The sequence below is a fragment of the Triticum urartu genome, chromosome 5A (genome assembly GCF_056163025.1).
Source record: "Triticum urartu cultivar PI428250 chromosome 5A, HENAU_Tu73, whole genome shotgun sequence".
In the NCBI taxonomy this organism is placed as follows: Eukaryota; Viridiplantae; Streptophyta; class Magnoliopsida; order Poales; family Poaceae; genus Triticum; species Triticum urartu.
Genome location: NC_141877.1, coordinates 163441142 through 163451278, shown reverse-complemented (window position 1 = coordinate 163451278; position 10137 = coordinate 163441142). Strand labels below are relative to the sequence as shown.

At 46.4% G+C, this 10137-nt stretch overlaps 1 protein-coding gene across 4 annotated transcripts; it reads right to left on the bottom strand.

Moving 5' to 3' along the window:
* Positions 1 to 5444: 5444 nt before the first annotated feature.
* LOC147970681 (large ribosomal subunit protein eL28z-like) lies at positions 5445 to 9893 on the bottom strand. 4 transcript variants are annotated; one of them, XM_087525734.1, is made up of 7 exons: positions 9307 to 9884; positions 9135 to 9191; positions 8259 to 8384; positions 8070 to 8174; positions 6736 to 6890; positions 6420 to 6646; positions 5445 to 5748 (listed from the first exon to the last, which is right to left on the bottom strand). In XM_087525734.1, exons 1-7 carry the CDS (start codon positions 9466 to 9468, stop codon positions 5690 to 5692), a joined length of 891 nt encoding a protein of 296 aa, XP_087381860.1. In that variant the 5' UTR covers positions 9469 to 9884; the 3' UTR covers positions 5445 to 5689. The 4 variants fall into 4 exon arrangements, 3 of the variants coding, with proteins under 3 accessions (XP_087381860.1, XP_087381862.1, XP_087381861.1); XM_087525736.1 differs by lacking the exon at positions 9307 to 9884 and adding an exon at positions 7394 to 7454 and having other exon boundaries at positions 9135 to 9192; XR_015604238.1 differs by lacking the exon at positions 5445 to 5748 and adding an exon at positions 7394 to 7454 and having other exon boundaries at positions 9307 to 9891.
* Positions 9894 to 10137: the final 244 nt, after the last annotated feature.

Sequence of the window (10137 nt, the reverse complement as noted above, 5' to 3'; positions counted from 1 at the left end):
GTCAGGGGGGTCCACGAGGCAGCCACGAGGTAGGGGGCGCGCCCAGGGGGGTAGGGCGCGCCCCCCACCCTCGTGGTGGCCTCGGGACTCTTTTGGTCCATCTCCGATGCTCCGTGGGCTTCTTCTGGTCCAAAAAATGATCTCCGTAAATTTTCAGGTCCATTGGACTCCGTTTGATATTCCTTTTCTGCGATACTCAAAAACAAGGGGAAAAACTGGCACTGGGCTCTAGATTAATATGTTAGTCCCAAAAATCATATAAAATAGCATATAAATGCATATAAAACATCCAAGATGGATAATATAATAGCATGGAACAATCAAAAATTATAGATACGTTGGAGACGTATCACTCGTGAGAGAGGCTTAGTCAACGGGTCTGCAACATTCAGATCCGTATGTATCTTGCAAATCTCTATGTATCCCTCCTTGACTTGATTGCGGATGGAATTGAAGCGTCTCTTGATGTGTTTGGTTCTCTTGTGAAATCTGGATTCCTTTGCCAAGGCAATTGCTCCAGTATTGTCCCAAAAGATTTTCATTGAACATGATGCACTAGGTATTACACCTAGATCGGATATGAACTCCTTCATCCAGACTCCTTTATTTGCTGCTTCCGAAGAAGCTATGTACTCTGCTTCACACGTAGATCCCGCCATGACGCTCTGCTTGGAACTACACCAACTGACAGCCCCACCATTCAATATAAATACGTATCCGGTTTGTGACTTAGAGTCATCCGGATTAGTGTCAAAGCTTGCATCGACGTAACCATTTAGGATGAGCTCTTTGTCACCTCCATAAACGAGAAACATATCCTTAGTCCTTTTCAGGTATTTCAGGATGTTCTTGACCGCTGTCCAGTGATCCACTCCTGGATTACTTTGGGACCTCCCTGCTAAACTTATAGCAAGGCACACATCAGGTCTGGTACACAGCATTGCATACATGATATAACCTATGGTTGAGGCATAGGGAATGACTTTCATTTTCTCTCTATCTTCTGCAGTGGTCGGGCATTGAGTCTGACTCAACTTCACACCTTGTAACACTGGCAAGAACCATTTCTTTGACTGATCCATTTTGAACTTCTTCAAAACTTTATCAAGGTATGTGCTTTGTGAGCATCCAATTAAGCATCTTGATCTATCTCTATAGATCTTGATGCCCAATATATAAGCAGCTTCACTGAGGTCTTTCATTGAAAAATTCTTATTCAAGTATCATTTTATGCTATCCATAAATTCTGTATTATTTCCAATCAACAATATATCATCCACATATAATATTAGAAGTGCTACAAAGCTCCCACTTACTTTCTTGTAAATACAGGCTTCTCCAAAAGTCTGTATAAAACCATATGCTTTGATCACACTATCAAAGCGTATATTCCAACTCTAAGAGGCTTGCCCCAGTCCATAAATGGATCGCTGGAGCTTGCACACTTTGTTAGCACGTCGGTAGAACCAGTCTCATGAACACGGTCTCATGTAATGTCGGTCCGGGCCGCTTCATCGAACAATACCGCCGAATCAAAGTAAGACATTGCTGGTAAGCAGTATGACTATTATCGCCCACAACTCTTTGTGTTCTACTCGTGCATATAATATCTACGCATAGACCTGGCTCGGATGCCAATGTTGGGGAACGCGGTATTTCAAAAAAATTCCTACGATCACGCGGGATCTATCTAGGAGATGCATAGCAACAAGAGGGGAGAGTGTGTCCACGTACCCTCATAGACCGAAAGCGGAAGCGTTTAGTAACGCGGTTGATGTAGTCGAACGTCTTCGCGATCCAACCAATCCTAGCACCGAACGTATGGCACCTCCGTGTTCAGCACACATTCAGCACGATGACATCCCTCGAGCTCTTGATCGTTTCGTCAGCACGACGACATGTTGATGGTGATGATGAAGTTACCAGCGCAGGGCTTCGCCTAAGCACTACAACGATATGACCGAGGTGTGTAACTGTGGAGGGAGGGCACCACACATGGCTAAGAGAAGACTTGGTGTGTCTTTGGAGTGCCCCCCTCTCACGTATATATAGGAGGGGGGAGGCCGGCTGCCAGGGAGGAGGCGCACCAGGTGTGGGTGTCCTATTAGGACTCCCTAGTCCTAGTAGGATTCCCTCTCCTTTTTCCTTTTCCAGAATAGCAAAAGGGGGAAAGAGAGAAGGAGTAGGAGAGGGAAGGAGGGGTGCCGCCGCACCCCTTGTCCAATTTGGATTGGCAAGGGGTGGGGGCGCCACCTCCTGGTCGGTCCTCTCTCTTCTCCACTAAGGCCCATGTTGGCCCAATAACTTCCCGGTGGGGGGGGGGGGGGTTCCGATAACCCCCGATACTCCGAAACTTATCTGAATCTTCTCGAAACCATTCCGGTATCCGAATGCAACCTTTCAATATATGAATCTTTACCTCTCGACCATTTCGAGACTCCTCGTCATGTCCGTGATCTCATTCGGGACTCTGAACAATCTTCGGTCATCAAATCACATAACTCATAATATAAATTGTCATCGAACATTAATCATGCGGACCCTACGGGTTCGAGAACTATGTAGACATGACAGACACACATCTCTGGTCAATAACCAATAGCGGAACCTGGATGCTCATATTGGCTCCTGCATATTCTATGAAGATCTTTATCGGTCAAACCGCACAACAACATACGTTGTTCCCTTTGTCATCGGTATGTTACTTGCCCGAGATTTGATCGTCGGTATCATCATACCTAGTTCCATCTCGTCACCGGCAAGTCTCTTTACTCGTTCCGTAATGCATCATCCCGTAACTAACTCATTAGTCACATTGCTTGCAAGGCTCATAGTGATGTGCATTACTGAGAGGGCCCAAAGATACCTCTGCGATACACGGAGTGACAAATCCTAATCTTGATCTATGCCAACTCAACAAACACCATCGGAGACACCTGTAGAGCATCTACGTTGTGACGTTTGATAGCACAGAAGGTGTTCCACGGTATTCGGGAGTTGCATAATCTCATAATCAGAGGAACATGTTGTCAGGACCCCGATTCCAAGTCACATCGATCTAGCCGGTAACACCTCATATCACTTTGCGGCCTCACGCACGGTATTCCCACGGGTGTTGCCTTACCATGGCTCGGGACCGTTTGCGCCTTTTGGCTCACGTATATGATAGTATCGCTAGCATCCATATGACAGAGAACCCGGGCCGACATGACTAGTCGTGAACCCAAAGTGGCACTAACTTACGGGGACAGGCATACATGAATCAACATCGAGCATGTCGGTGAGCAGCGTGTGAATCCGGGCTGTAGCAACTAGGCTAACAGGATTCCAGGAATCCGGGCTGTAGCAGGCTAGGCAGGACTTCGGATGTCACCGCGTGACATTTCCCTGAAGGGACAGACACAGGAACGAAGTGAATCACATGCCGGCCAGTCAAGTGTTCCGGAGCAGTAGTGCTGGGATAGCAGGACTCCGGTGAACCGGGCTGTAGCGGACTACTATGGCTCATGGAAGCACAAGACTACATTTCCCCGTAAGAGAGGCTACCAAGGATAAACAACTAGGTTGTCGGATCCCACACATACCAAGCATTTGAAGCATACACACAATATGCTCGATATGTGTAAATACAACATGACATCACAACAAAACTCTACGACTCAAAGTATTTATCCACTAGGCTCCGAGGAGCCAGATAAAACAAACATGGGTCTCATGACCCAACATTCAGAGCATACAAGTCAAAGCACATGCGGAAGCTTAACATGTCTGAGTACAGACTTCTACAAATGAAAAAGGCTGAGAAGCCTGACTATCTACCAGATCCTGCCGAGGGCACAAGATCGTAGCTGAGGTATCAAGCTAAACGTCGAAGTCCACACGGAACTACTAGCGTGACTGAAATCTCTCTGCAAAATATAAAATAAGCAAACGTGAGTACAAATGTACCCAGCAAGACTTACATCAGAACTAACTACATATGCATCGGTATCAACAAAGGGGTGCTGGAGTTTGACTGCAGCAAGCCAGCTTTGACTCAGTGGCTATCCTAAACTATGACTGCAAGTAACTCTTTTGAGGTGGCGCAGACGAGTCCACATATTCACCATATCAATACACCACTATGGATCCGCTCCCGTCTCCCTACGAGAACGTCATCCATAGCACCCACGCTTATCTTGCGCATTTTAGAGTATCCACTTTCACTTGTCTATGAAATATGCAAGGGGTCCAAGTTTTCATATCCGAGGAATCCGGCTATTCGAATAGATAATGATAACCCTGCAGGGGTGTACTTCTTCACACATGCTCTCGCCACTTACCACCATGTACACGTCGTGTATCTCGGCAACCTTCAAGTGGAAGCCTGGCGAGGGAGTCGGCCACGACCTGACTAACCACACAAGTCTCTAGTCCAAGTTTATCGCCTATTCGGATTCCATCCGCAAGGAGATCCGGCCGGGGTGTCGCTCACGGCCCCAAGCGATGTGAGCAGGGTTCCCAAGCCCACCATCCGGGTGCCACTTGGTACACCGTGCCACTGTGCCTAGTCTGTCCCAAGCCCACCTGTACCGGGTGCCACTTGGTAGACTACTAACACTACCTACAAACACCAGAAACTAGTTGCAACTCCTGGACAGAGATCGAGTTGATCAATAAGTCGAGAGGGGTCGAGTTACCGGAACCCAATGTGTGGTAGTAACTGTTCATGGATCACAAATACAGAACTCAGTTCCCGAGGACGGCTGCAATGAGACAACCCACCATGTACTCCTGCATGGCCTCTCACCGCTACCTTTACCAAATCGTGTTCACACACTTAGCTCACACACAGTAGGACATGTTCATCACCATTCCAATTCATCCCCGATGAATCAGGCCTGACTCAACTCTAAGCAGTAGCAGCACTACAAGAAATATGTCAACTTGTGACCCTCACTATTGGCCGCTGAAAGGTCATAGTTTTTCATTTGCAACCTTTTTGTGACCAAAAACAGAAGGTCAAAAGTTGGCGGTCGTAAACTAAAATTAACGTCCTTCTCTCAGAAGGTCGTTGAACTCATGACCTTTTGTTTTGGTCACTGGCTGTCTGCCCAAGCCACGTCGGATCCGACGTGGCAAAATTGCGACCAATTGAAAAGGTCAAAAATTAGAATCGGCCATGTCCAATTGGGTGTTTATATGGGCCGAGCCTATTAATTCAGCCCATTTGTTGTTGTTTTTTCTTTCAATTTGGGTAAGCCACCCGGGCCAGGCCCTATAATTCGGCCTTTTTATTTTTGGGTTGTGTCCCTTCTTTTTCCTTTTTCAAATGGGTCCCAATTGTCAAATTCTGATAAGCGGGTCCCAAATGTCCGTTTCTGGTTAGTGGGTCCTTGTTGTCATGGTCATGTTCCTTAGATTTCAATATGCCAATAATTAAACAACCAATATTTAAATCAAAATAGACAGAAAACAGGTGTAATACTTCAAATAACAAGAAGCAACAATCTGTTACATCAAGACATACAAATATGATCATAGTATAATAACAAGCTCAATAGGTGCACAATATGTCACATGAGCCGATGAGCATCAAGCTCTACAGTATAACAAGCCCTATATGTCACAGTTCGTGCTTCAATTTGTTCCAATAGGGATCAGCATCAAGGGCTTCATTACTCCTTGAACTAGCTCCGATGAGCTTGAACTATGCTTCTTCCGACTTCTTCGTCTTGATGCTCGCGACGAAACATGAAACGCCAGCATCTGCACGTTATAGAACAAAATGGTTAGGTACAAAATGAAAGCAAATCTAACAGCATATATCTAACAGTAGATACAAAATAATGAAGGCCAATCCGTGTGCATATATACTAGCGTGCATATATACCAGCAGAACACATAAACCCATCCATCCATCCATCAAATATACCAGAACACATAAAACTCATGCAGTACCAAATTCAAAGATTTTGTTGTAGCTAACAGAAGTATGGAACAATAGTTAACAACTCAAGTCAGAAAAGGTAGGAGTGTCTCTCTAAGAGACACAACTGATACTGATCAAAGATAATAACAGAGCACAAAATAAGGTAGGTACATTGACTTCTTTAAAGACAATAAGCAGGACCAACAGATTCACATGTTACATCAGCATGAAGTTACAATGGCAGATGCCAGGCTGTAGGAGGAATCAACAGCGGCAAGTAGCAGCATCTACGAGCAGTGCTTAGGAGCAGCAGCAGTGACTAACTAGCAGGAGTAGTAGCAAAACAACGAGCGGCGGCAGCGGAGTAGCAAGCAGGAGCAGCTACTGCATCTGATGGTTGGTAGTGAAACAACGGTGCATCATCAAGGACACAAGTCCACCAAAAAATCAAGCATGCCATGCCACAACTCTGAACTCAAGGAGGAAGTAGAGACAAGCCATGACTTACAGTTGTAGCTTAGAAGCCAAGCATAAGGGCAATTCAAGTACAAAACTCTGGAGTTAATACTTGGTTCTTGACAGACTTGGTCATCTTGTGGAACTCCTTGCGCATCAGAGTCTTGTGCTGGAGCTTGGCAGGGGTGTTCTGCTTCTTGGTCTTGGTCGTGGATAGGACAACAGCCTTGTCCTCTCCCGCTGATGGCTGGACCGCCACGGTCTTGCTGTTCGCCAAGCCTGAAACCACATCAGCCCCACAGCAAGTTAGCTCCTTGCAGAGACACTTGCAATCAAAAGGGTTAAAAACAGTGCAAACAGCTACGGACCCGAGAACTTGTAGGAGTGGACATTGTAGAGGTTGTTGGGCTCCTTGCTGAACTGCACCTTGGTGTTGTTGCCGAACTGCTTGATCAAGAAGTAGTTGTTCTTCTTCACGAGCTCCCAGACCGGAGACCCTGGAATGGTAGTCATTTCCCCTGGCCTACATCTCCAAAACAACAACCAAAAGTCAGATCCTACAGCTAGCAACAAGCAACAGGATGCCCTAATCCTACAGAATGTGGAATCATTTAACCATTTGACGCAAAATTGTATGCTGATTGCAAGTAGAAACATGGGTTACAAAAAATATACAGCAGAAGCAGCAGTGAAGCTTGAGCGTCCCATCGACTACTAACAAGTACGAACAGATCTCACTGGCAAGAGGAAATCATAGTATGCAGCTCTAACGCGGGTTGGGATCTAGCCTAGGACGAACCGCATACGTTTTACATGGGCACACAAATATCATAAACAAGTATGCACAGATTATGATTGAAATCTTGCTAGCGAGCAGTCAAGTATTACATCTTTGCATGGTAGAATACAACTATTATAAACGTTGCTTCACGGCCACTGATTACTTGCTCGTTGCGCGGAGATTTTAATCAGTGTGACAACTAGTCGCTAGATACAAAACAATTCATATAAACAGGGCATGTTGACCTATGTGTAGAACCGGCACCGGCGACGCAGCTGATCTGGATATGGATCGGCGGTGGGATGCCTACATCAAGATTCAACAATTAAGGTTTCATCAGTAAATCATAAGAAAGAAAATCTCAAGTCAAGTTTTCCTGAATCAACTAGACTTCACTGTGTAGGTACTACCAAGTACAATCAACTTAAATAGCTAAGTACCACGCTTTAGTTCTACATCTCTACAGTTCTATATTTACCAACCCAATATGCCCAATTTCCCACAGACCGATTAAAAGTTATTATAGCTTACAGGTTAAGCCTAGGGAATCAAAGGAAATACACATCAGAAATGTTAGGTACATGTTGGGTCAGCACTACAATGTTTCACACTTATTTTGCACAAAAAACAATAGGAGGTTTGTTGTACTCGATTAGGAAACAGTGAAAATGGCGGGGTGAATAATTTCATCTGTGCATATACAAGGATGACATTGTGAGGTACTAGCACACACAAAGCACTAGTTTACCAATCAGGCTATCGCTGCTTGAAATGAAGAGGCTTCGCTGCTAGAATTCACTGCCAAGGTACTAACAAAATAATAAATACCTAAGTGTCAAGCTACAACTCTACATTTCTACATGTTCTCAAGCAGAAAAAATGCTTTGTGTGTGCACTGCGTGCCTACTCCAGCTTCCTTACATTGCAGATCTGCTCCCCATGGAAACCACCAGCCGCCAGGAGGTTGTCTTTCACTGTCATGGTGCTGATTTTCACCCTGCACAAGGGCCGACCTCCCTGCATATCCTGCACAGTGTGGTCGCATAGTGGATTAGAGATTGACCGGCATTCCAATGAATTGGACTATCACATCGCTCTGTGGTAGATCACCTGATTTGGGCATGCCACGTTGAGCAATTCTTTTCCTCTCTGGAGTAAGGACCACCAGTGCCTCACAGAATAGTTCTGCATCACGTACACATCATGCTTGGAAGTAGCCCACAGGAGGTTCCTCGGCTGCACATGTACAAGTATAGGTCAGTGCGTTCGTACCAGAATTCTTCTTAAAACTCTTCAGAAATACAATGATGCAAATGAGCGCCATTTTATTCAAGCACACCTCGGATAATTACAACTATGTGATTCTACTGAGAATCTAGATCTCCTTCAGGTTTTTATTCATTTAATCAAACGATAGAATTCCAAGCCTGCATCCTTCTGTACTAAATGGAAATTATACATGATAAGAATAGACACCAGTAAAATAGAAGACAACAAATTTTTTTGCACAATTCATTTACACTTCAACGGTGTAGCATTCTAGAGTGCAGACTATGCCCATCAAGCCGAAAACAAATCCTATCACCATCATTTCACCACCACCGAGTTTTTGACAGCAAGGGACACTACAACATGTTCTAGTTTTTATGCAATTTTAGTTTAGATCTCATTTAAATTTATGTAGTAATATAGTTTATGCTACTAGTCTGAATCGAGTTCAAATCATGTTTGATGGACTAGTTTGAATCAAATTAGCATGAATTTGTGTTTAATTCTTTAAGGAGTTAAGTTTAAGGATTCAGCTAGGAACCACTAATTTATAGAGGAGCAAATTTGAGGAGTTAAAGATAAGAGGCCATATAGGGATCGGTTAGAGATGCTTGAGCACGCGCGCAGCCATTTCAATAGTTGAGGATGCAGGTAGGGGCACACGCGTGCTCACACAGACAAGGACCAAATAGAAGAGGTGAAGGGAGGAGGCCGTACCTTGGACGAGGAGGTTGGCCATGGACTCGACACGGCATCCGTCGGCAGCACCCCGGCCTAGGGTTTCGGATCGGAGAAACGACAACGCGGGAGAGGGGCCAGTCAAGTCAGTATCCACCACCATTTTTAGGAAGGAATCCACGCTGATATGAGAGCACGATGGGGGGGGTACCTTTGACCAGCGCTTCCTCGAATGAAGCGGCGGCTGTCCCCGCGGCGCGCCCCGGTGGAGGAAGAGGCGGGGCGGCGGCGGGGGCGGTGCGTCGGGGTCGGGGGCGGGGACCCAGACTTGGCTACCGTCAGGCCGGCCCCAGACCTGCCACCTTCTCGGCATCGCGGCGGGGGTCTCTCCCAGAATCTCGGCGGTGCTTGATGGGGAGGTGCTTGATGGGGAGGTGCTTGATGGGGAGGTGGGCGGTGCTGGATGGCGAGGGCTCGGCGCTCGGTGGGGTGGGAGACTGGCGTTGGAAGCATGGTGGCTGCACTGGACGGCCAATGAGGCGCTGGTCGATGGGGAGGGAGGCGGCGCTAGAGTGGCTGGACGATGAGGTATCGGCCCTCGATGAGGAGGGAGATGGCACTAGAGGAGTGGGGGCAGCAGCGGGTGTGGGGTGCGGCGGCGCCGGACGGGATTGGGAGGAGGGGCGGCGCGATGCAGATGTGAGATGGGGAGGACGATGACAGAAGACTGAAGCTGAGCGAGGGGATGGAAGGGGATCGATGGATGGATGTGGGAAAGAAAGGAGGCAGGGGGGTGGATGGAAAATGACCTGTTAGGGTTTCAGGGTTGGTGTGGAAGGGTTGAGGATGGCTGTTGGATCCGCGAGCATCCGACGACGTAGGATGCGTGATCCGCGTGAGATGTCCACAGACCAATCAGGATGCAGTATGATATTATTGACCATTTAAATAGGTCATAGTTGCCTAAAATTAACGTGTTAAAATCAAGTCAACTATTTTATGACCTGAAAAATTTAAAAAGAAAAAGCAAAACCTTCTCATT